We start from the raw sequence: 26,117 nt of genomic DNA, 5'->3' as shown, positions 1-26,117 counted from the left end.
GGATGTACCCCTTGCCCGTTCTGGTGCCAGAAAAGCTGATTTGATTGCAGTGTTTGGTTTTACAGGGGTCCTGCTCCTGGCTGCTTCTGAAAATGATAACAATGATGTTCTTTGGTGCATCAATCACGATTCGTTCCCTTTCCAGAAACCACTCATGGAAGTACAGGTAAGACCGGCTCTGGATTGTGTTAATATGGAAACCGAGAAAGAGCCATTCCTCACGAGCGGGCTGTTCAGCCCACAAAGCCTGATGCTTTGCATCTTTACATATAAAGCAATTTTTACTGAGATGAAATCTCATTGAAGATCAGAGTTGTCATCTATGTATGCAGCTAGAAGATCCTAAATAGGTTTTTTCATCAGTTTTCGCTCAGGAAACAGGCACAGAGTTGAGGGAAGTAAGGAAAACAAGCAGTGAGATCATGGAACCTACACAGATTAAAGAGGAGGAAGTGCTTGCTGTCTTAAAGAAAATAAGGGTGGATAAATCCCCAGGGCCTGACCAGGTATTCCCTCGGAACTTGAGGGAGGCGAGTGTAGAAATTGCAGGGGCTCTGGGAGAAATATTTAAAATGTCCTTATCCATGGGGGAGATACTTACTGGAGGGTAGATCATGTTGTTTCGTTGTTTAAAAAAGGTTCCAAATGTAACCCTGGAAATGATAGGTTCATGAGCCTGACGTCAGTAGTAGGTAAATTATTGGAAGGTATTCTAAGAGATTGGATAGACAATTATGTCATTAACCAGAAACTGATTAGCGACAGTCAACATGGCTTTGTTTGTGGTAGGTTGTGCTTAACTAATCTTGTGGAGTTTTTTTGAGGAGGTTACCTGGATAATTGATGAAGAAAAGGCAGTGGATGTTGTGTACATGGACTTTAGTAAGGCTTTTGACAAGCTCCCACATGGGAGGTTAGTCAGGAAGGTTTCAGACACTAGGTATTCATGGTGAAGTAGTGAACTGGATTCGACAATGGCTGGACAGGAGAATCCAGAGAGTAGTGGTGGATGATGCTTCTCAGACTGGAGGCCCGTGACTAGAGCTGCCTCAGGAATCGATGCTGGGACCATTGTTGTTTGTCATCTATATCAATTATCTGGATCATAATATGGTCAATTGGATCACCAAGTTTACAGATGACACTGAGATTGGAGGCGTTGTGGACAGTGAAGAAGGTTTTCAAAGGTTGCAGAGGGATCTGGACCAGCTTGAAAAATGGGCTGGAAAATGGCTGATGGAATTTAATGCAGACAAGTGTGAGGTGTTGCATTTTGGAAGGACAAACCAAGAAAGGACGTACACGGTGAATGGTCGGGCACTGAGGAGTGGGGTAGAACAGAGGGATCTGGGAATACAGACACATAATTCCGTGAAAGTGGCATCACAGGTGGACAGGGTTGTAGAGAGAGCTTTTGGCATATTGGCCTTTATAGATCAAAGTATTGAGTCCAGGAGTTGGGATGTTATGGTGAGGTTTTATAAGACATTGGTGAGGCCACATTTGGAGGATTGTGCACAGTTCTTGTCTGCATGTAGGGTACAAACAACACTGCCATCTGGTGTCAAGGTGAACAAACTGCAAGAGCCCACATGCTTGGTACATCATCGCCATCTGGTGTCGAGGTGAGCAAACAGTGTTCTGCTGACCTTGGTTAACCAACTCCACAATAATTGTATTTTTCCGTACCTCACACCCACAGCCTCCATTTTTCTTACACTCATGTGCCAATCAAAGAGTCTTTTGGATATCCCGATTGAGCAGCCTCCACCAACTCAACAGACATCCAGTGGATTCCAGGCTTTCACTCTCTCTTTAAAAAAGGAATTTGACATCTCTCTTAAACTTTCCACCACTAACCCGAAACAAATGTTCTTTAGTATTTGATAGTACCGCCACAGGAAAAAGGCACTGGCTGTCCACCTGATCTATGCCTCTCCTAATCCTCTGTACCTCTGTTCAGTCACCTCTCATACCCAACTCTGTCAACCTTGCTTCATCAGACGTTCTGCAATCCAGGCCACATCCTGTTAAGTCTCCTCTGCACCCTCTCGAAAGCATCTCTGTCCTTCCTGTGTTGGGGTGACCAGACCTGCATGTAATACTCCTTGTGCGGTCTAACCAGAGCATTGTGACCCTGCGTCATTACCCCTCGGCTCATAGCTGAATAAAGGGTTCAGGCTTGAAATGTTGGTTGTTCTTATTTCCTGTTGATGCTGTGTGACCTGCTGAGTTTCTCTAGCACGTCAATGTACCCCAAGAGTATAATTACTGAGTGTAGGATATACAGTGAAATGAAAGATTAATTAGTATCAAGTTTGGACAGCAGAAAAGTGATGTTCTGGGGTTTAACTCAGGAACCCGATGGCAGCCCTGCTGCTGTGTGTTTTCACACTCTTGGGTCCTTTCACTGATAGAAGGGAGAAGGGAGTGTGTGATGGGCCTTCACTCCATTGGCTGCCTTTCTGAGGAAGCATGAGATGTAGATGGAGTCCACGGAAGGGAGTCAAGTATGTGCTGAGTTGCATTCAGTTCTTCTGTTCCTTCTTCCAATCTGGAGCGGAGCAGCTTCTGTGATGCGTCCAGTGAGTGTCCTTACCACGGTCCACCTGTAGAAGTTGTTGAGGGAGAAGGAGAATATGCTGAACTTCCTTCGTCTTCTCTGCAGGTTGAGTGTGGTTGTGTCTTTTTGACCCTTGCATCAAGTATTTATCTCTGGCCAGGACATTGGAGATAGTTGAAACTGTCTACTCTTGACTTCATTTCCATGAATGTGGACAGCAGTGTGGCCCTTCACCTGATACTGAGATAGAGGTTGCACCAGTCCACTAGACTATGAATTTCGGGTTCATTGTTGTTTCGTCCTTGGCCTTGTGCACACCGTGAAAATGAAGTTAGAATGGTATTTGGCTGTACAGTTTTGGGTGTTGAGGGGGTACACTGGGGACTGACTGAGTACCCATTCTGGAGGAGAGCTGTTGTAAAGTCTGATCATGTTGTTATCTCTTCACTGCCTGGGATCTCTTGGACAGGAAGATCAGGGTGCAGTTGTGGTCAGACCCTGAGGCCTCGATCCCAAAGTTTGGGAATTAATTTACTGGGGTTATGTTTTTGAAGACAAAGCTGTAGGCAATGAGCAGTCATCTGATCTGGGTGACCTTGGAGTCTAGGGCTGAGTGATAAGGAGATGATACTTGTCATGATCCATTTGGACAATAAGCAGATAGAAGCGGGTTAAGGCTGGCTGGTCGGCTGGAATTGATGTGAGCCGTGCCCTTCAGGAATGTAAACGTGGCAGAAAAGAGCTCAGGCCCTTAATTGGGAGGCGATCTGGATGAAGAGAATCCCAAGGCATTTTATACTTGTATTTTATACTTGGAAAGCTCCAGGGGAAGAAACACTCAAGGAAAAGGGAAGAAGTTTATGCTTGGAGGTAATGCAAGTGGTTGAAGTACAAAGAGGACTGGGCATGGCCATTGACCAAGGAGAGAGAAGCTGGAGGATAGTAAGAGCAGGGGGGAAGGCCAGTGTTTGAGAAAGATGGCGCAAAGCCTTTTGAGAGGTATCAAGGGATTAACCATGGGGGGCACGGTTGGTGTAGCGGTTAGCGCAATGCCGATACAGCGCCAGTGATTGGGACAGGGGTTTGAATCCTGCGGTGCGAATCTTGTGCTTTCTTTAAGGAGTTCTCCCCATGTCTGCTTGGGTTTCCTCTGGAAGCTCTGGTCTCCTCCCGCTGTTCAAAAAACTCCAGGAGTTGTAGGTGAAATGGCTGTAAATGGGCTGTGCAGGCTCGTGGGTTGGAAGGGCCTGTTACCATTCTGTTTGTCTCCATCAAGGTGGTGAAGCCCCAAGTGCCTGATGTGATATAGAACAGAGAACACCACAGGATGGTGGCGACCTTGCAGGCTATCATGTTATGCCAGAAAATTCTAATTTTTCCCAACCTTGCACCCAGAACCCTTTATTTTTCTCAACCCATGTGCCTATCCAAGAGTATTTGAAATGTTTCCAATTGTACCAGTCTTCACCTGGTAATGCATCTCTGGTAATGCATTTCAGGCACCCAACACACTGAGAAAACCAGTCACTGCCATCTCCCCCAAAATCTGCTCCCCTCACCTGAATCAGATGCCCTCTGGTATTTGCTGTGGTTGCCCCATGAAAATGGTGCTGGCTGTCTTCCCCAACTCAGCCCCTCTACTGCCACCTCTCATCCTTCGTCAGTCCAAAGAGAAAAGCCCTCACTCCGAACCACAGGGAGAGGAGGTTGTTCCCTGGGTGATGGGGGCTCTTTGTGGTGTTGGCTGCTTTTGGACAACCCCTCACAAAGATCTCTTCCATGGATGGGTGGTCAGAGGCTGAGGTAGACTCAGCCCATGCTTCTGCATTTCTGGGCTCTCGAATTCCGACGCCAGGTTGAGACGCACCGGCCGTTGTATTTTCCACAGAGCACCTGCAGAAGTTTGATGGAGTGTCAAGTGACATCTCAAAAGTCCTCAGAAGAAGAGGTGCCAGTGGGCCTTCTTCATGGGAGCCTTGATGTCTTGGCTCCAGGGAAGGGCCACTGAAATAGGGACTCCCAGGAACGGGCAGGTTCCTCAGCTCTCCACCTCCTTCCTATCAGTGAAGGTGGGTGCACAGTCCCCCAGCCTCTCCTGTGACAAAGGAAGTGCCTGTAAGTCTTTGCTGCTCTTGGAAGGACTGTTCAGTTCCCTGAATGACGACGAGGGAGGAGGTTGTCGGAGCGAGCGTTCGACCTGCTGCAGTTGGGGTGAAAGCGCCAGGGATTGGGGAGGGGTGGGGGTGGAGGGGGGTGTTGGGGAAGAGATGTGCAGACCAGGGAATGTGAAAAGGGGAACATGCCTGCATGATCAGGGCTAAAGTAAAACATGAAACCCTGCCTTTGGGACCGTGCTCCTCTGCTCCACCCTCCCTTCCTTCCCTGACCATTTTGTTCAGGTGCCTGTCAACATTTTCTTATAATGAAGGGCCTCAAGCCCAAAACATTGGTGATGTATCTTTATCTTTGCTTCATAAAGTTTGACCTACTGAGTTTCCCCAGCATTATATTTTGACTTGGTTTAAGGGCTGTTGCATCCAGCCTGGAGCCCACTTCCATGTGGCTAACATTCCTCAGTCAATTTTTTGCTCTTCCAGATGACAGCAAACATTGACGGACACTCGTGGGCTCTCTCCTACATTGGGAACACGCTACCTCAGAAGATTGTTACACCCCTGAACAAAGATTGTGTTCCTCTCACGGACCCACCAGTTGTGATACAACAGCATTTGGTTCCACCCAAGCGATTCCTTCTCCTCACTGCACAGGTATTGAGGCTGATGGCCATGCAGCAATCTTTGCTCATGTTACTTCACGTGTGAACATTGCAGCCCCTTCGGCCCATGATCTTGTACCAATCTATACAAACCTACTCGACAATCTAAACCCAGAACCCTTTGTTTTTTAAGAGTCTTTCACATGCTCCTATTGTATCAGTTTCCAACACTGTGCCGGAATTTCAGGCACCCACTGCGCTCTGTAAAACAAAAAGCTTACGCCTGACATCTCCTGAATTTTCCTTCCCACGCTTCTGGTATTTGCTACTGTCGCCCTGGGGAAAAGATGTCTGTCCAACCAATCTAAACCTCGAAGACACTTATGGACCTCTATTCAATCACCTCTCCTCCTCCTTCGCTCCAAAGAGAAAAGCCCTTGCTCTGTTAACCTTGCCTCATAAGACACTCCTCTGTACCCTCTCCATAGCTTCCACATCCTTCCTGTAATGAGGTGACTGGAACCAAACACAACATTTCCAAATGTGGTCTCACTCAGAGATTTATAGAACTGCAACATTGCCTCATGACTCCTGAACTCAATCCCCCGACTAATGGAGGCCAGCACCTCTTAAGCCTTCCTTATCAACCTGCATGGCAACCTTGAGAGATCTATGGTTTTGGACCCCAAGGTCCCTCTGTTCATTCACACAGAATCCTGCCATGAAGCAAATTCTCTACCTTCAAGTTCGACCTTCCAAAATGCATCACTTCACACTTCCTTGGATTGAATTTTAGTTACCAATTTTCTGCCCAACTCTGCGTCCTGTTGTAACCTATGACAACCTTCAGCTCCATCCACAACTTCTCCAATGTTTGTGTCATCCGCAGACTTCCTTCCGCCTCTTCATCCAGCTCATTTATAAAAAGGACCAGGAGCAGTGGGCCCAGAACACATTCCTGTGTCACGCTGCTCATCACTGACCTCCAGGCAGAATTCGTTCCATTGACTATTTCTCTCTGCTAATTCTGAATCCACCGGCCAAGGTTTCATGGATCCTCTACCTCATGATTTTCTGGATGATTGTCCCATAGGAGGCCCTGTCAAATGTCTCACTAAAATCCATTTCACCACATCTACTTCATCAATTTCTTTTGTCATTTCCTCAAAAAGCTGACCATCTCGTGAGGCACGACCCCTGACAAGGGTGTGCTTCATATAAATGCTCGTAAATTCTGTCCCGAAGGATCCTCTCCCAACAGACCTATTAATCTCAATGTTTTTAAGAAGATCCAGCACAGGAGCTTGTTGTACACTGACCTGACCTTGACCAAGGTCCCTCTCTGGTGAACACTGAAGCAAATTATTTATTTTTGATCAGACCTCCCCTCCCGCCAGGCACATGTTGCCCCCTCTATCTTTATGTGGCCCAACCTTCCCTAGAGTCATCCTTCTGTTCTCTGTCTAAGCATGGAATGCCTGAGGGTTTTCCTGCTTCATACTCACCAAGGACTTCTTGTGGCCCCTTTCCACTCCCTCCAGTTCTTCCACTTCTTCATCACAATTTATACAACAGCAACAGGCCCTTCGGCCCTTCTGGTCTTTGCCAAACCTTTGTTTTTGCCTAATCCTCCTACTGACCTGCACCCAGCCCATAGTCCTCCATCCCCCTCCCATCCATGGACCTGTCCAAATTCTTCTAAAATATTAAAATTGAGCCCACATTCACCACCTCAGCTGGCACCTCGTTCCACACTCCCACCGCTCTCTGTGTGAAGAAGTTCCCCCTCATGTTCCCCATAAACCTTTCCCCTTTCACCCTTAACCCATGACCTCCGGTTTGTATCTCACCGACCCTCAGTGGAAAAGGCTGACTTACATTTACTCTGTCCCCCTCATAATTTTAAATACTTCTATCAAATCTCCCCTCATTCTTCTACGCCCCAGGGAATAAAGTCCTAACCTGTTTAACCTTTCCCTGTATCTCAGTTCCTGAAGTCTGGGCAACATCCAAGTAAATCTTCTGTGCCCTCTTTCCATCTTAACATACCTTTTCTAGAGTTCTACCCCACTCCTCAGTGCCCGACCGTTTACCGTGTACATCCTTTCTCGGTTTGTCCTTCCAAAGTGCGACACCTCACACTTGTCTGCAGTAAATTCCATTTGTTATTTTTCACCCCATTTTTCCAGCTGGTCCCTGTTTTGAAAAGATTCTTCGCTGTCCACAATAATTCAAATGAGCCATTCCTGTTTTCTGCTTCCTAAACATTGTGCACCCAGTTCTGTGTGCGTGCCCAACTCTGTGTCTCACCATGTTCTCTTCTCACTCCTTGCCCTTGTTGCTGGATGTTGAAATCTTGCTGCTGGTGGGCACAGGCTAGTTCTTTACTTGTGGAAATGGATTGGACTTAGCACGAGTTTAAATTCATTATTGGTCATTGATTAAGTGAATGAACCTGTTGGGGTGAGAAGACTCCCTCCTGCAGCAGTGCCGCCTTGGGTGGAAACTTTGTCAATCCACCAACCAGAATGACTTGCTGGTTCTTTACTCCTTCCCACTCCAGGGCAGCCACTTCTTTCAGAAGTTGCGTCCTGTGGACCAACTCAGACATCTTCTGGTGAGCAACGCAGGTGGTGAAGGAGAAGATGTTGAACGTTTCTTCAAACTGTATCGGGTAAGGACTGTGTTAGCTTTCTCACAGTTTGGTGAAATGTCTGAACATTAAAACATTGCAGCACTGTCCAGGCCCTTCGGCCCTCCATGTTGTGCCAAACTGTATAAAAGTGCTAAACCCTCCCTTCCCTATAATCCTCTCCTTTCGTCCATGTGTCTATCTAATAGTCTTTTAAAGGCCCCTAATATTTCAGCCTCTACCACCATCCCTGGCCAGGCATTCCAGGCTCAACAACTCTGTGTAAAAACTGTTCCCCTGATTTCTCCCCGAAACTTCCCTCCCTTAATCTTATACATGTGTCCTCTCATGGTTGTTATTCCCACCCTAGGAAACAGGTACTGGCTGTCCAACATTTCTACACCTCTCATAATTTTGTAGACCTCGGTCAAGTCCCCTCTCATCTTTCTACATAGCAGAGAAAAGTCCCAGTTTTGCCCACCTTGCCTCATAAGACATGCCTTCCGGTCCAGGCAACATCCTGGTAAATCTCCTCTGCATCCTTTCTCCAGCCTCCACACCCTTCCTATAATGAGGCGACCAGAATCGGACATAATACTCCAAAAATGGTCTCATCTGAGACTTATAAAGCTGCAACGTGACTTACTTTATACACAGTCCCCCTGTTACTGAAGCCCAGAATCCCTTAGGCTTTTTTCCTATCAACATGAGCAACTTCCTTGAGGGGTATATGGACATGAACCCCAAGATCCTTACAGTTTGCCCATGCCAAAGGAAACAGTTTCTCTTCATTTGGTCAAAAGTCTTCATCAGGATATAAGAACTAGGAGCAGGAGTCGGCCGTCCAGCACGCTCCACCAATTAACAAGATCATGGCTGATCTGATCATCGACTCAGCTCCACCAACCTGCCTTTTCCCCATATCCTTTATGATTTTAGAAACTTTAAATTCTCTATTCCATTGAGAATTGTCCCAGCTTGTCCATGGTCTCCACAAATGTGAAATTCGTCATCTGGAAAAATATCTGAATGAGTTTGTTGAGCCGGGGAGATGGGCGAGGTTGACCAGGGCGAAGACTGCGGTGTTGAAACAGGAGACAAAAGTGCTTGTCAAAACACGATGCTGGAGAAACTCAGCAGGTCAAACAGTCTCCTTTATATAGTAAAGGTACATCACCACTCTGGGCTTGAGCCCTTCATTAAGGTTCTGACTACTCCTAGACACAAATGCTTGAAATATTCCAGCCGAGATGGCCTGTTTCCATGCCATAAACTGTTATATGGTTATATGTTAAATTAGAGTGGAGGAATCTGGGGCCTGCCAGGATCTTTAATATTGCCCGTTGAAAGCAAGGAAGAGTTTTCTCATGCTCTGCAGGATTTGTTTGCCACAGTTGTGGTGCCAGTAGAGCAAATGTTAGCCCCTTGTTCAAAACGGGCAGCTGGGAAATGACAGGCTGTGGAGTATTAGTGGTGGGGAATCTGTCAGAGCCATGGACTAATTAGGGGGAGTCCGCCTGGTTTCATGCAGGGGAGATGTCACACACATCTGACTTGTATTTTTAAGGGGGAAACTGAGAAAATTGTTGAATGCAGAGTTGGGGATATCATTGAGGCTTTTGACAAATAGAACCATAGAACACTACAGCATGGAAAACAGGCCATTTGGCCCTTCTAGTCTTTGCCTAAAACATCATACCTCTCGTCCCATTGACCTGGACCCATTCCATAACCCTCCAGATCTCTCCCATCCATGTATCTATCCAATTTATTCTTAAAACTCAAGAGTGAGCCTGCATTTACCATGTCAGATGGTGGCTCGTTACAGACTCCTACCACTCTCTGAGTGAAGAACTTTTCCCCTTTCCCCCTAAAGCCATGTCCTCTCATATTTATTTCTCCTAATCTAAGTGGAAAGAATCTTCTCACATTTACTCTGTCTATACCCCTCATAATTTTGTAAACCTCTATCAAATCTCCCCTCGTTCTTCTACACTCCAAGGAATAAAGTCGTAACCTGTTTAATCTCTCCCTGTAACTCAACTCCTGAAGTCTGGGCAACATCACACTCGTTCAATCTTACTGATACCCTTCCTGTAATTGGGTGACCAGTATTGTACACAATACTCCAAATTTGGCCTCATCAATGACTTGTACAACTTTATCATAGCATCCTAACTCCTGAACTCAGTACTTTGATTTATGAAGGCCAATATGCCAAAAGCTCTATGTACAAGCCTGTCTACCTGTGATGCCACTTTCAGGGAATTATGTACCTGTATTCCCAGATCCCTCTGTTTTACCCCACTCCTCAATGCCCGATCATTTACCGTGTATGTCCATTTTTGGTTTGTCCTTCCAAAATGCAACACCTCACCCTTGTCTGCATTAAATTCCATCTGCCATTTTTCAGCCCATGTTTCCAACTGGTCCAGATCCCTCTGCAACCTTTGAAAACCTTCTTCACTGTCCACAACGTCTCCCATCTTAGTGCCATCTGCACACTTGCTGATTCCAATTGACCACATTATCATCCAGATCATTGATATAGATGGCAAACAACAATGGTCCCAGCACTGATCCCTGAGGCACCTCTAGTCACAGGCCTCCAGTCTCAGAAGTATCAACCACCACTACTCTCTGGCTTCTCCCGTCCACTCATGTGGTACCTCGTCACAACATAACTCGTGTTAGTTTTTCGCTCATCAACAAGGCAACTCCCACTGTTCCCTTATCTGCCATCCATCGTGCCTGCAGAATCTGTACCCTGGAACATTGAGCTGCCAGTCTTGCTTTTCTTTCAGCCACGTTTCTCGATTTGTTCAGGAGATGATTAACCCCATCTCCTGAGCAAATCCACACCCTGAGTTCATCTGCGATGCCTTTGAGGCGCTTTGCATTAAAATAAATGGAGTTGAAGCATGGGTCTTTCAACTTTGCTCCTCATGGTGATGCTTATTATCAGAAATAGAATTTTCAGATGTACCATTATTGAAAGATGATGAATGATCAGACAAGGTTGATGATGTTCCTGTAGCTAATGAATTTACCTCTTCTGTTCAGGAGGAGCAGGCTTGTGCCTCGTGTCTCATCCTTGCCTGTTCAACTGCAGCATGTGATCGGGAGGTCTCCGTTTGGGCCACTCGGGCTTTCTTCAGGTACAAAGTGCACATAACCCACCCTGTCGTCCCTCCCTGAACTGCAGTTTCCGTGACCAGGTCTTTAATTCATGTTCTGGGGTGGAGATGTCAATCAAGGAATGCCCTGGTTCATGATGTGGATTCAGTGTGGGTGAAAATAAGGAATAGCTGAAGAAAGAAGAAGAGGAGTTGGGGAAAGTTTAAGAGAGACGTCAGAGGTCTCCCACGGAGAGTGGTGGGTGCCTGAAAGGTGTTGCTGGGGGTGGTGGCCAAGGGATATTCGAAAGTCTCTTTCACATGCACAAAGATGTAAAGAAAAAAAAGGGGGATAATAGGTGCGAGGTAGGAAAGGATTCGTTTTGTGTGCAGTCAAAAAAAACACCCCTGTCCCATGACCCAGTGACTTCTCTGATCAAGCCAATTTTGGATGCAATTTACCAACTCAGTGTGGCTCCTGTGTGAATTGATCTTATGGACCAGCCTCCAAGAAGGAACTTCATTAAATACTGTTGTCACATGAGAAACATCCCCTTTCCAATCCTCATCAATCAAATCTGTCACTTCATCAGAAAAACTCAACGTCATGTTTGAGACGCATCCTTCGCCATGCAAAACCATGGTGACTGTTCAGAATAAACCTTTGCTTTTCCAAATATGAGTAAATCATGTCCAGAAGAATCTACAATGCTCCACAGCCTTTTCGACGAAGGCCAACGCTACATTTGCCTCCAAAGTTACTTGTTACTCCTTCATGCATGCTTTCACTAACAAACTGGTACACGTGGGTTCCTTTGTAAGCCATCACCTCCTTGGCTGTCACTAATTTTGATAAACAACCTGTCTTTTTGGTTTTTCTTAGTGGTGGATAAATGTTAGCCACATACTGCATCAGATGCGTGTTAACCATTCAACTTGTTAAAATCATCTTGAAGTCTTTGTTTACTCTTGTTACAACACTCAACCACACCCAGTTTCATCTTGCTGAATGTAGGATGTTCCTTTGGCCCTGAGTGAGTTGCAATATTCCATTTTGTGATAGAGCAGGTTGAAAGTGTGAAATGCTTCTATAAATTAGTCTGTTAGTTCTTGTGGAAGTGAAATGGTCCATGTGGAGTGCATTGGAGGCCAAAAGTATCACGAACCATGCTTTGGATGTATTGAGAACCTGTCTCTTTCAGGTACGGTGGAGAAGCACAGATGCGTTTTCCAGCTGCCATTCAGCAACCAATGAATGTGGGATCTATCTACAGCTCCCCACACCCAGGTCAGTATCAGGTCGTCTCCTCCCAATCGAGTCGCTCGCCTGATAATCTAGAACCCTGGGTCGGTTTGCCAGAGGGAGAGATCTTGGTTAAAATGAAAGAAAAAAGCCCCGCTCTGCTCACCTTTTCTCATCGGGCACGTTCTCCAAACCAGCTGACATCCTGGTAAATCTCCTCTGCACTCTCTCCACAGCTTTCACATTCTTAATGTAATAAGGTGACTAGAACAGAACACAATATTCCAAGTGTAATCTAACCAGTTTTATAGAGCTGTAACATGACCTGTGCAACCGTACCTCGAAGAAAGGCTCAGGCCCAGAATGGCGGTGATTTATCTTTACCTCCTATAGGCGGTGATTTATCTTTACCTCCTTTTGGCGCTGTGAGACCTGCTGATTCCTCCAGCATTTCTGTGTTTTTACATTAATCTGCATGGAAATCTTGAGATATCTCTGGATTTGGACTCCAAGGTCCCTCTTCTTCCACACTGTTAAGAATCCTGCCATTAACCATGTACTCTGCCTTGAAATATGACCTTCCAAAAGGCATCACTTCACATTTATCCACATCTCCGTCTGCCTCGAGGCAGTCCATTCTTCAGCCTCTTGCAACCACCTTCTGGCTGTTCGGATCTCCTGAGCCTCCTTTTTTAGGTTCTGTCTATATGCAGCCCAGCCACATGATCTGACTTGCAAAAATGAGGTGTCGGGAAAGAACGGTAGGCCTTTCTTATCCTGGTGCAGCAGTGATCAAGTGTGCTGGGACCTCTGGTTCAGCAGGTTATGTGCTGGTGGTAATTGGGCAAGGTATTCTTGAGACAGACCTGGTTAAATTAATCATCTAAGATTTGTTAATCAACTAAGTGCATTAGAGAGGGCCATCACTTGTTCACTGACCACAAGATACAGTTCTATAAGGGCCTATTTGTAATCGTCATTGGGAGGGACATACACTCTGGTGAGAATCACTAATAAGAATTCTCAGGGGAGGTAGAAGATTGTGGATTTGATTGAGATTTGATCTAAGGCAGTGGAGTAGGAGGGTCGACATGACTCCAACATAAGTGCATCAGCTGAAGTTAACTAAAAAGCACACACTGCCCCTCTGCTTGCCAGAGTTTGTGGATGGTGAAACCCTCTGGTCAGATCCTCCAACCCTGGTTAACCTTGGTGGAGAAAACTGAGTTTCAAAGTGAACATTGAAGCCAAGTATTCATTTGGACCTCTCCTACATCCTCTGCCTCCTGGTACATGTTCCCCTCTTTATCCCAAATCAGTCTCAGCCTCATTCGAGGCTTTACCTGTGTGCAGAATGCCTTTGGGCTTTTAGATTATTAAGATCATGGGACATAGGAGCAGAATTCAGCCATGACTTCGCTGTTTTCCAAATTCAGGTCCACATTGAGAATGGTCTCATTAAATGTTTTGCTTCCATTTCCCTGTTCAAACCCAGAAAGGTCCTGAGTATTTGTGACAAGGCCCACAATTTTCCATCAGGTGAACTAAATTACCTCAAAGCATTTTTTGTGCAACAGTTTTAGCACAACACTGTGACAGTGCCAGCGACAAGTTTTGAATCCCACGTTGTCTGGAAGGAGTTTGTACGTTCACCCCATGTCTGCATGGGTTTTTCCTGCGGGCTCCAGTTTCCTCCCACCGTTTGAAACGTATCGGGGGTGTAATTGGGCTGAAAGGCCCTGTTACTGAACTGTATGTATAAATTTTTAAAAATTAAATAAAATATATCTCCAACCGATGGGTCACATTATTGCAAAGGACTCCAGGATTTTCTTCCTCGTACTCCTGCCCTGTGTCACAACTGTAAAACTGTACTCCACTTTTAGGTCAGTTCGGCTGAAAATATGAAATGTTTGTTTGGAGAGGGGATAGTTTATATCATCTTTATTACTGACTGTGAAAGGGAAGTTCATTTCGCATCTCAGCAACGACCTTCAATCCATCCAGAGAGGTGAAACAATACAGATGTAAATGTTCATGATTTACAGAAGGAAGAATATACTATCAAACACAAATATTTAAATCACTAGCATTGCCACAGACGATTGTGGAGTGCATCTCATTGAGTTTTCTTAAAAGTGTTGGCTGATGGGGTCAAAGGATGCAAGACAATGGGTCAAGAGGAAAAATACATCAGCCATAATTCCTAGACTGAGCTGACTCAATGGGTCGAATGGCCTATTCTTCTATGTCCTCGAACTTGATGATCAAAAGACCCAAAGGCATTCTGCATGGATGTAAAGATCAGAAGCATGGCTCGAGTGAGGGTCAGACTGATTGGAGATAAAGAGGGAAACGTGCCTGGAGGCAGAGGATGTAATGGAGGGTCCAAAATGAATACAAAGGTTACAAGAGGATATAGATAGGATGCAGAGTTGGGGAGAAAAGTGGCAGATGGAGTTCAATACAGTTATGTGTGAGGTGACAGAATTTTGGAAGGATAAACCAAAAGGCTGAGTATAGGGTTAATGGTCGGTTACTTAAAAGAGTGTGGATGAACAGAAGGACCTTGGGGTCCAAATCTGTATATCCCTCAAGGTCGCCGCACAGGTTAATAGGAGAGTTAAGAAGGTCTATGGGATGCTGGGATTCATTAATGGGGGATAGTATTCAGGAGTCGAGAGGTCATGTTACAACTCCACAAATCTCTGGTGAAACCACCCTCAAAGTATTGTATTCAGTTCTGGTCACTTCATTCCAGGAAGGATGTGGAATCTATGGAGAGGGTGCAGAGGAGATTTACCAGGATGTTGCCTGGATTGGGAAACAAGTCTTATGAGGCCAGGTTAGCAGAGCTGGGACTTTTCTCGTTGGAGTGTAGAAGGACGAGAGAAGGCTTGATAGAGGTCGACAAGGCATCAATAGGGTGGACAGTCAGTGCCTTTTTCCCAGGGCAGGATCAACTAACACCAGAGGACGTGTGTACAAAGTGAAGGGAAGGAAGTTTAGGGGAGTTGTCAGGGGTAAGTTTTTTTTTACACAGAATTGTGGGTGCCTGGAATGCCTTGCCAGGGATGGTAGTGGAGGCAGAAACATTAGGGGCATTTAAGAGACTCTATGACAGGCACATGGATGAAAGTAGAGGGTTATGGGGTAGAGAGGCTTTAGTACTTTCTTTCAGAAGGAGATTGAGGGCTGAAGGGCCTGTACTGTGCTATATTGTTCTGTGTTCTAATACATGGCCTTGATGTTCACTTGGGAGAGGGTCCTTGGTGAATGTGAGGTCAGTGAAGAACAAGTGAAGAAATTACTCGTAAAAATATTTGGATTCATTCATCCCTGGTACCAGACGAATAACCACAGGTTACTTTTTGAAGAGATTGCTGGACTGTTGGTAATGATGTTTGTGTCCTCAAGAGAGATGCTGGTGGATTGTAGAATGGTAAATGTAATTCCCATGTTTAAGAAAGGGAAGATAGAGAATCCTGGAAATTGTAGACCAAATGATTGGAGAGGATTTACAAGCATTCAGAGAAGCATAGTCTTCACAGGGATAGCACAGCTTTGTGAGGGCCAGGTCATGCCTCACAGGCCAGTTGAGTTTTTGAGAAGGTAATAAAGGATGGTAGGATGTTGGATGTGATGCATCTGGATTTTTAGTGAAAGTTTTGACGGTTCCCCATGATAGGCTCTTTCAGAAAGTCGGGCGGCATGGGGTTCATGGAATCGTGCTGCTAGGGTATGGATTTGGCTTGCCTACAAAAGGTGGTAGTGGGGGGGAATGTATTCTATCCAGAGGTCAGTGACTCATGGCATTCTGCAGGGATCTATTCTTGGACCCCTGGTCTTCGTGATTTTCATGAATGACTTGGATGAAGAAGGGGAGGCCTGGATCAGTAAGTTTGCAGATGAGACAAAGGTCGGAGGTGTTGTGGACCATGAAGAAGGTGGTGGAAGTTGCAACAGGATAGAGACAGGATGCAGAGTTTTGTGGAGAAGTAACAGATGGAGTTCTGCATAACTATGATGTGATGCATTTTGGAAGGTCAATTTTGAAGTTGGAGTTGGTGAGTTATGGCAGGATTCTTAACAGCATGAAAGAACAGAGGGATCTTGCAATCCAAGTCCAGAGATTACCTGAGGTTGCAGAGCAAGTTAGTGAAGAAGGTCTTCATTCTTCAGGGATTCAAAAGCCGTGACTTAATATTGCAGTTATATATAACTGGTTAGACCACACGGAGCATTGTCCAGTTCTGGATGTCTCATTGCAGGAATGATATTGATGATATAGAAAGGCTGCAGAGGAGATTTACCAGGATGTGGCCTTAGTTGGAAAACAAGGTCGACAGAACAAGGGCTCTTCCCTTGAGACTTGACAGGTTTCTAAGATGATATGGGGCATAGATAGGGTGAACAGCCAACATCTTTTTCCTGGGGGGGTGACAATAGCTAATACCAGTGGACATCTGTTTAAGGTGAGTGGAGGCACGTTGAGGGGAGTCATTAGGGTTGTGTTTTTTCACAGCGTGGTGAATCCCTGTGATGCTTGGTCGTAGGTGGTGGCAGTTGGTACAGGGGACATTTATAAGACTCTTGGATTGGCACTTAGATATAAGAAAAATGGGGGGATTATGGGTGTGAGGTGTGGGAGTTAGTTCATATCCACTGTCCTCCATAATATTTGGGACAAATACACTTTTTATCCTTCATTTTCCCCTGTGTTCCACAGTTTTATGATTTGGCAGCCATCACGGAAACATGGCTAGAACGTGACCCTAAATGGGAATTAAACTTTCAAGGGTATCAGGTGGTGCAAAGAGATAGACAGGATGGTAAGGGAGGTGGAGTTGCACTCTTAATCAAAGATGAGCTCCAGGCAGTAGTGAGGAATGATACAAGATCTAAAGAGCATAATGTTGAGTCCATTTGGGTAGAGATAAAGAATAACAAAGGGAAAAAATTAGTGGTGGGTGTTATCTATTGCCCACCATATAACAATAGTTTAGGGGCACAGGAAATAAATAGAGAGATAAGTGAGGCATGTAATAATGATACGGCAGTCGTCATGGGGGACTTTAACTTCCACGTAGATTGGGAAAATCAAGTTGGTCGTGGGAGTCTGGAAGAGAACTTCATAGAATGCATCCGCGATAGCTTTCTTGAGCAGCATGTTGAGGAACCCACAAGAGAAAATGCTCTCCTGGATCTAGTGTTGTGCAATGAGATAGAGAGAGTAAATGATGTAATAGTCAGAGAGCATCTGGGAAATAGCGATCATAGTATGATTGAATTTCTCATTCAGATGGAAGAGGAAAGAGTTAGATCTAAAACTAATATATAATGCTTCAACAGGGGTGACTACCATAGGATGAGGGAGGAATTGGGCAGAGTGGACTGGGAGCACAGGCTCATTGAGGAAACAGTTGAGGAACAGTGGAAGATTTTCAAAGAAATATTTTGTAATGCTCAACAAAAATAGATTCCGGTCAGAAAAAGGGCAGCAAGGGAGGGAAAAATTAACCGTGGTTAACAAAGGAAATAAAGGAGAGTATAAAATTGAAGGCGCAGGTGTACAAAGCTGCAAAGAGCAGTGGGAAACTGGAAGATTGGGAAAACTTTAAGAGACAACAAGGGGTTACAAAGCAAGTAATAAGAAATGGGAAAAAGGATTATGAAAGTAAATTGGCACAAAATATAAAAACAGAAAGCAAAAATTTTATAAATATATAAAATGGAAGAGGGTGGCCAGAGTTAACATAGGACCCTTGGAGGATGAGAAAGGAAAACTGGTAGCAAAAAATGAGGAAATGGCCGAGGCATTAAACAAATATTTTGTGTCAGTCTTCACGGTGGAAGACACGTCCAGCATGCTCAAGTGCGGAGTTAAGGACGCGAATGTTGGGGAGGGCTTTGATAAAATAGTTGTTACAAAGGAAGTAGTGATGGAGAAACTAATGGGACTAAAGCCAGACAAATCACCTGGCCTGATGATATGCATCCAAGGGTTCTGAAGGAAATGGCAGAAGTTAGAGTTGATGCATTGGTGGTCATAGACCAAAATTCCTTGGATTCTGGGCAGGTCCCGGCAGACTGGAAGACAGCAAATGTCACGCCACTTTTTAAGAAGGGATGTAGGCAGAAGACTGGAAATTATCGGCCAATTAGCTTGACGTCTGTAGTTGGAAAAATGCTTGAAGCCGTCATTAAAGATGAAGTAGTGAAACTTTTGTAACGTAAGGGTTCAATCAGGCAGACGCAGCATGGTTTTAGAAAGGGAAGATCTTGTTTGACAAACTTGTTAGGATTCTTTGAGGATATAATGGGTGCAGTGGATAGAGGGGAACAGGTTGATGTTGTCTATTTGGATTTCTAGAAAGTGTTTGATGAGGTGCCGCACAAGAGACTTCTCAGTAAGTTACAGGAAAGTGGAGTCCGGGAAAGTCTATTAGCCTGGATTGAAAATTGGTTGTCTGACAGGAGGCAGAGAGTCGGGATAAATGAGAGTTTTTCAGGTGGGCAGAGAGTGGTAAGTGGGGTGCCGCAGGGGTCAGTGTTAGGCCCACAACTGTTCATCATTTACATTGATGACTTGGAGGAGGGGACAAAATGTGGTGTAGCCAAGTTTGCGGATGAGACCAAATTGAGTGGAAGAGCAAATTGTAATGAGGATGTGGAGAGTCTGCAGAGGGATCTAGTTAAGCTGGATGAATGGGCAAAGGTCTGGCAGATGGAGTACAATGTTAGTAAGAGTGAGGTTTGGCAAGAAAAATAAAAGAGCTGCATATTACTTAAAGGGTGAAAAACTACAGCATGGTGTTGTGCAGAGGGACTTGGGAGGGCTTGTGCATGAATCGCAAAACGTTAGGTTGCAGGTGCAGCAGGTTATTAAGAAGGCAAATGGAACGTTGGCCTTCATCGCTGGAGGAATTGAATTCAGGAGTAGGGAGGTCATGTTGCAACTGTATAAGGTACTGGTGAGACCGCACCTGGAGTACTGAGTCCAGTTCTGGTCTCCATATTTGAGGAAGGATATACTGGCTTTGGAGACGGTCCAGAGGAGGTTTACTAGGTTGATCCCTGGGATGAAGGGGTTGACTTATGATGAAAGATTAAATCGTCTAGGTTTGTATTCGCTTGAGTTCAGAAGAATGAGAGGAGATCTTATAGAAACATATAGGATTATGAAGGGTATGGATAGGATAGATGTTGGAAGGTTTTTTGAGCTGGCCGGGGAAACTAAAACCAGAGGACACAGTCTCAAGATTCGGGGGAGTAGATTTAGGACAAAGATGAGGAAAAAAAATTTTTCCCAGAGAGTAGTGAATGTTTGGAATTCTCTAACCAGGAAAGGCTGCCTCATTAAACATATTTAAAATTCGGTTAGATAAATTTTTATGTGATAGAGGAATTAGGGGATATGGGGAGAAGGCAGGTAGGTGGAGTTAGGTCATAAATTAGATCAGCCATGATCGTATTGAATGGCGGAGTAGGCTCGATGGGCCATTTTTGGCCTACTCCTGTTCCTACTTCCTATGTTCCTATGTAATCAAACAATTCACATGTTTTACTGTGGAGAGCATTTTAATTGACATAGATGGGCCAATGCACAGGACAGGAAAAGGCTACAGAGAGGTCATCTACAGGAGGTGGTGCCTCAAGGAGCCTCACCACCCAGGCCATCCTGCTACCATCAGGAAGGAGATGCAGGAGCCTGAAGATGAGCACCCAGCACCTCAAGGACAGCTTCTTCCCCTCTGCCATCAGATATCTGAACGGATGATGGGTCACAGACTTTTTCTCTCTTTGCACGAATGTATTATTTTAAAAAATGTAATAGCAATTTTTGTGCATGTAACACGGCCACAAAACAACAAATTTAGTAACGTGTTCGTGACAAGAAATTCTGATTCTGAGTTTTTACCTCGACCCTGATGATGGGGGCAATAACTGGAATGATCTTGGTTTGTTTCCAGACCGGGCTCTGTGTCAGTGTTTACTCTGAGTGGCGTCCCCTTCACTCTCTCTTTCCTCTCACACCCAGGTCCTTCGATGCCTGGGAGCCCGTTCCTCAGCTCAAGCCTCTCAGCCATTCCAGCTTCAGGTACTGTTTGTTATATTTTGCCTCGTGAGCCATATATTCTTTTACTCTTCCTTGCACCCACTGCTGGTCCAACTCCCTCTCTAGGCAGTTTGCTCCCTGACCTTCGCCTACTGTCCCATCCCGTGGGCCGCCTCAGCTTCCCTCAATACCTTGTGCTGCGAAAGGTTTGCTTCTACCTCAGTTTTGTTGTACTCTGCAGGTTTGAAGCCTATGGGAATGTCGACTCCTCTCTTCTCCCCTGGGAGCCCTGCACACAGCAGCAGCATTTCTCTGCCCCCGATCCCCACCATGTCCGGTCCAGAGGTGGTGTTTTCTGGGAAGCACAATGGGATCTGCATCTACTTCACCAGGATCATGGGGTATGTGCCTGTTTCAAACCCTTGAATTCCAGACACTCAATCCTTGTTGAACCCAGTCATCATTTTACTTCCCCTCTTCTCTCATCCTTCTACCCATTTACATTTGTACCCATTCCTTATCACTTCTTCATCTCAGTAATAATGTGCCAATTTAATGATCCTGATATGATACTTCTACTTAATTCATTGAGAGGGAAATAGTTTACACTGCTTTTGCCGTACTTTACTCAGGACAGTTAAACCAGGGACAAGAAAATCAAATTAATTTTTGATACATTGCTGGAATATTGCAAATCTCTGCTGGTTCACTGATGTCCTTAATGGAAGAAGGAACATAAGGACATAAGAAATAGAAGCAGGAATTGGCCATTTGGACCATCAAGCCTGCATTGAGATCATGGCTGATCTCATGACAGGCTCATCTCCACCTACCTGCCTTACTCCCATATCCCTTAAATATACTTACTGAGGTCGACTCCACTGCTTCAATGGCAACAAATTCTACAGATTCACCACCCTAATGGAAAAGCAGTTCTTCCTCATTTCCATCCTAAATCTACTGCCCTGAATCTTGAGGCTATGTCCCCTAGTTCTGGTCTCCCCCACAACTTACCTCCCTGTTCCGACCTAGACCAGAAGCAATAGAAATTCACCAAGTTAATGGTATCTTTAAGATAATAATTTTTATTAATAACTATTTATAATATAACATTTCTTACTTAACCCCACTATGCACAAGTAAATGTGTGTGTGGCAGATCCCAAACCATTACAGTTCAGGGGTAATTCTAAAGACATGATTTTAAAGTTCAATCTCAGAAAAATCTTGTGTTGAAACTCAGACTCTTTCAAACTGCTGTTCAAAAGTTCTCAAATTCACAAATTCTTTTTAGATTTGCTTTAAGAGGAATATTTCTTCATACAAATTATTTTCCACAAATCCCCCTCTCTTGCATGGAGGTTTTGGAATCTGTTTCACACGATGATTTCACAAACCCAGGCAAGGGTTAAATGAAGTAACCATTACAAATGGACATGTTCTCCTTGAAGTGTCTTTAATTACATGACATGACATAATTGCTGATTTTCTTTGAAGTCTCATTTCTTCCAAAAGTATGAGTTGATGGTTCCGATTTGTCTGTTCAAGTCACAAGCAGGCGACTTTGAGTCAAAAGCCAGCTTATTGGAACAGATGCCATCTCTCAGCAAATACCACTGTCTTTAATTTCAATGAAGAATCACTTCTGGCTTTTATGGTTGTTTACGCAGCTTCAACCAAACAATGGATTAGCAGAAATTTCGACTTTCAAAAAGTTGTTCTGTGTGTGAGTGTCTTTGTGTGTGTCCCTGTCCAATCCACAAAGTCTTTTCTAAGAAATATTTATAATTTTCATAAAGATTACATCCCTCTATCTGATCTGTGACTTTCATAATTTTTATGTGTTTCTATCAGGTCCCCTCTCATTCTTATAAATTCCAGCGAGTACAGTTCCAGACGACTCAATCTCTCCTCGTAGGTTAACCCCTTCATCTCTGGAATCAACTTGGTGAACCTCCTCTGCTCTGCCTCCAAAACTAGTTCATCCTTCCTCAAGTAAGGAGACCAGAGGGGGAGTCGCATGATGGAGTAGTGGCTGGTCGAGTGGAACCAGCCCTCTTTTGAAAAAAAAAGGTCAATAAACATAGAATATAGGAAGAGAAAGATAAAGTTACAAAGAAGAGACAGAAGATGGCACCCAAAAGAGAGAAAGTAAGAATAACAGAGAAAAGGGAAGAAGGAAAATCACTGGAGAAGAAAGAAGGCCTTACCTGCACGTCGGAGCAGAGAGCCACCATGGAGAGGAGCGGCCGATCTCTGTATCTTGGTGAGTCCCCAGAGGAGTGGTGTCCTCCCGACCGGCGGACTTCAAAAATGGCTCTCAGAGCCAAGAAAAGGTGCACAACTGTGCACGTGCGAGGAGTTGCGCGTGCGCAAGGAAAGGAAAAGGTTAACGCCGGCGGGAAGAGGACTCAGCTGGGGAGCGGCCAGGTGAGAGACGCCCAGTATCGGGGCGTTCGGCTGGGGGAAGCAAACAAGGAAGAAGAAGAGTGGTGAGAAAGAATGAAAGGCGGGAAGAGGATGAGCGGCAACAGGGCAACTGGCAGGGGGACGACCTGCAGCAGGAGGCCCAGCAATGGATCGCCCTGCAGCAGGGGGCCCAGCATCAGGTCGATCTGCAGCGGGACCCCCAACAACGAGTCGACCTGCAGCAGGAGGCCCAGCAAGGATACAAACGCAGCTCATCAGAGAAGGATGAAGATACACAGATACAGGGAAGAGAAGAAGACAACACAGACATAGAAGAAGAGGAGGAAGAAGACCAAGAATTTCAAAGGAAAGAAGATAGATTAATAAGTTTACAGACATTGTCCGCTGTTCGTCTTTTCTTAATAAATCCACTTTGATCTTGTTTTACTATTTTTGGTACACAATCAGCCAATCTGTTAGCTAATAGTTTAGCTATTATCTTAAAGTCTGAGTTAAGTAGAGATATTGGTCTATATGATGCTGGTGTTAGTGGATCCTTCCCCGTCTTTGGTATTACTGTAATTATTGCTGTCTTACATGAATCTGGCAAGTTTTGTGTATCTTCTACCTGGTTTTATTACTTCCAGGAGAGGAGGAATTAATAACTCTTTAAATGTTTTATAAAATTCTATCCTCTCCTGGCGTTTTATTGTTCGGTAGTTTTTTTAATACCTCCTGTATTTCCTCTATTTCAAATGGTTTTATTAGTTTGTTTTGTTCATCTTCTTGCAATTTCGGCAGTTCAGTTTTAGCTAGAAATTCCTCTATTTGATCATCTTTCCCCTCGTTCTCAGTTTGGTATAATTGTTCATAAAATTCCTTAAAATTTTCATTAATCTATGTTGGATTATATGTAATTTGTTTGTTCTTTTTCCTTGATGCCAATACTGTTCTTTTAGCTTGTTCAGTTTAAGTTGCCAGGCTAATATTTTGTGTTTTTTCTCCCAGTTCGTAATATTTTTGCTTTGTTTTCATTATGTTCTTCTCCACCTTGTACGTTTGTAATGTTTCGTATTTTATTTTTTTGTCCACCAATTCTCTCCTTTTTGTTATATCATCCCTTTTTACTAGTTCCTTTTCTGTACTTACTATCTCCCTTTCCGACTGCTCTATTTCCCGACTGTAATCTTTTTTCATCTTAGTTACATAATTATCTTCCCTCTAATGAAGGCTTTCATTGCGTCCCATAATATTAATTAGTCTTTCACTGATCCTGTGTTTGTTTCAAAATGTGTTTTAATTTGGTGCTCAATAAACTCCCTAAATTCCTGTCTTTTAAGTAGCATGGAGTTTAACCTCCATCTCTATGCTCTTGATGGGATGTCCTCCAGTTCTACTGCTAATAACAGGGGTGAATGATCTGATAGTAATCTAGCTTTATATTCAGTTTTCCTAACTCTCGCTTGAATATGGGCTGATCACAAAAACTTACCAATCCTTGAGTATGTTTTATGCCTACTCGAATAATATGAATATTCCTTCTCTCTTGGGTGCTGCCTCCTCCATCTATCCATAAGTTTCATTTCCTGCATTGATTTAACCATAAATTTGGCTACTTTATTCTTATTACTTGTCTTTTGTTCAGTTTTATCCAACATTGGGTCCAAATTAAGGTTAAAATCCCCTCCTATCAATATATTTCCTTGTGTGTCTGCAATCTTCAAAAAAATATCCTGCATAAACTTTTGATCCTCCTCGTTAGGCGCATATATATTGAGCAAATTCTAAAATTCAGAGTATATCTGACACTTTATCATTACATACCTCCCTGCTGGATCTATTATTTCCTCCTCTATTTTGATTGGTACATTTTTGTTAACTAATATGGCTACACCTCTAGCTTTTGAATTATATGATGCTGCCGTTACGTGTCCTACCCAGTCTCTCTTTAGTTTGTTATGTTCCGCTTCAGTTAGATGTGTTTCCTGCACAAATGCTGTATCTATTTTTTCCTTTTTCAATAAATTTAGTGGCCTCTTCCTTTTAATTTGGTTATGTTTTCCATTAATGTTTATAGTCATATAGTTCAACATGGCCATCTTATATCTTGCATGCACCTCTTCGCCATCTCCATCCCCCCTTTCCCCATTTTCATCTCTTAGTTTTCTCATTACACTTAATGTACGACAACACATAAAGTACCCCCACAGTTCCCACATCCACTAATACCTTAACCTCAAAAGTTCCCACCTTCTCTGAGTTCCCCCATATCCCTTGCCGGGCAACCACAACTCCCTTTTTCATTTGGATTGCGATCTTGTTCGCAGCGTCAACTAATTTTGCAGTGACGATTATTCCCTCTCTACCCAGCCCTCTCCAGAAAACATTTTTTTTATAAACACATAACAAAGCTCTCTCTTTTTTTTTTCCCCTTACTTCCTTCCTTCCCTTCTCTTTTCCCTCTTTAGTTCTTGACATATACATTGTTTTCCCTGCTCCTAAATTCAATTCCTCTAGCAATAAAGGCCAGCGTTCTATTTGCCTTCTTGGCATCCTGCTGCACCTGCAAACCAACCTTTTGCGATTCAAGCACAAACATTCCCAAGTCCTTCTGGATGGCAGCTTCTGTAATTGCTTGCCATTTCAATAATACTCTGGTCTTTCATTTTTCCTTCCAAAGTGGATAACCTCACATTTGCCACCATTGTCCTCCATCTGCCTGACCCTGGCCCACTCACCTCACGTAACTACATCTCTCCGCAAGCTCTCTATCCTCTGCACAATTTGCTTTTTTACTCAATTTAATGTCATCAGCAAATGTACATACACTACCCTCTGTCCCCTCTTCCAGATGGTTTATGTACATCATGAACAGTTGCAGGTCCAGCACTGACCCCCTGCTCACTGATTGCCAACCAGAGAAACATTCCTGCACCCCAACTCTCGGCTTTCTATTGGTGAACCAATCTCCAATACATCGCCTCCAACTCCATGCATCCTTTTTTTCTGTATATCTTTTATCCATGTAAACAACATCCATCTTCTCTCTACCTCAAAGGACTCCAGGAAGTTTGTCAAACAAGACCTGCCTTCGCTGAATCCTTGCTGCATCTGCCTGATGGATCCATTTCACTCCAGATGCCTCACTATTTCTTATTTAATGACAGCTTCAAGCATTTTCCCAACAACAGATGTTAAACTCGCTGACCTATAGTTCCCTGGCTTTGCTTACATCCTTTTTGAACAGTGATTTAACATTCACATTTTCCAATCCACCAGGACCTGACCAGAGTCCAGAGAAATTTGGTAAATAATCACCAAAGCCTCAACTATAACTTCTGCCATTTCTTTCAGGACCCCTGGATGCATCAAGCCCAGGG

At 44.2% G+C, this 26,117-nt stretch overlaps 1 protein-coding gene across 2 annotated transcripts in view; it reads left to right on the top strand.

Annotated features, from left to right (window-relative positions):
* nup155 (nucleoporin 155) overlaps positions 1 to 26,117 on the top strand; it is a 177,913-nt gene that overhangs the window by 61,586 nt on the left and 90,210 nt on the right. For both annotated transcript variants that reach the window (XM_069884488.1, XM_069884497.1), the window contains exons 12-18: positions 66 to 166; positions 5,161 to 5,331; positions 7,843 to 7,953; positions 10,975 to 11,069; positions 12,230 to 12,315; positions 20,312 to 20,371; positions 20,571 to 20,730. In XM_069884488.1, the coding sequence (XP_069740589.1) occupies positions 66 to 166; positions 5,161 to 5,331; positions 7,843 to 7,953; positions 10,975 to 11,069; positions 12,230 to 12,315; positions 20,312 to 20,371; positions 20,571 to 20,730 (784 nt within the window). The remainder of the gene's footprint in view (positions 1 to 65; positions 167 to 5,160; positions 5,332 to 7,842; positions 7,954 to 10,974; positions 11,070 to 12,229; positions 12,316 to 20,311; positions 20,372 to 20,570; positions 20,731 to 26,117) is intronic.

The sequence above is a fragment of the Narcine bancroftii genome, chromosome 1 (assembly GCF_036971445.1).
Source record: "Narcine bancroftii isolate sNarBan1 chromosome 1, sNarBan1.hap1, whole genome shotgun sequence".
NCBI lineage: Eukaryota > Metazoa > Chordata > Chondrichthyes > Torpediniformes > Narcinidae > Narcine > Narcine bancroftii.
This window is presented reverse-complemented; position numbering and strand designations above follow the sequence as displayed.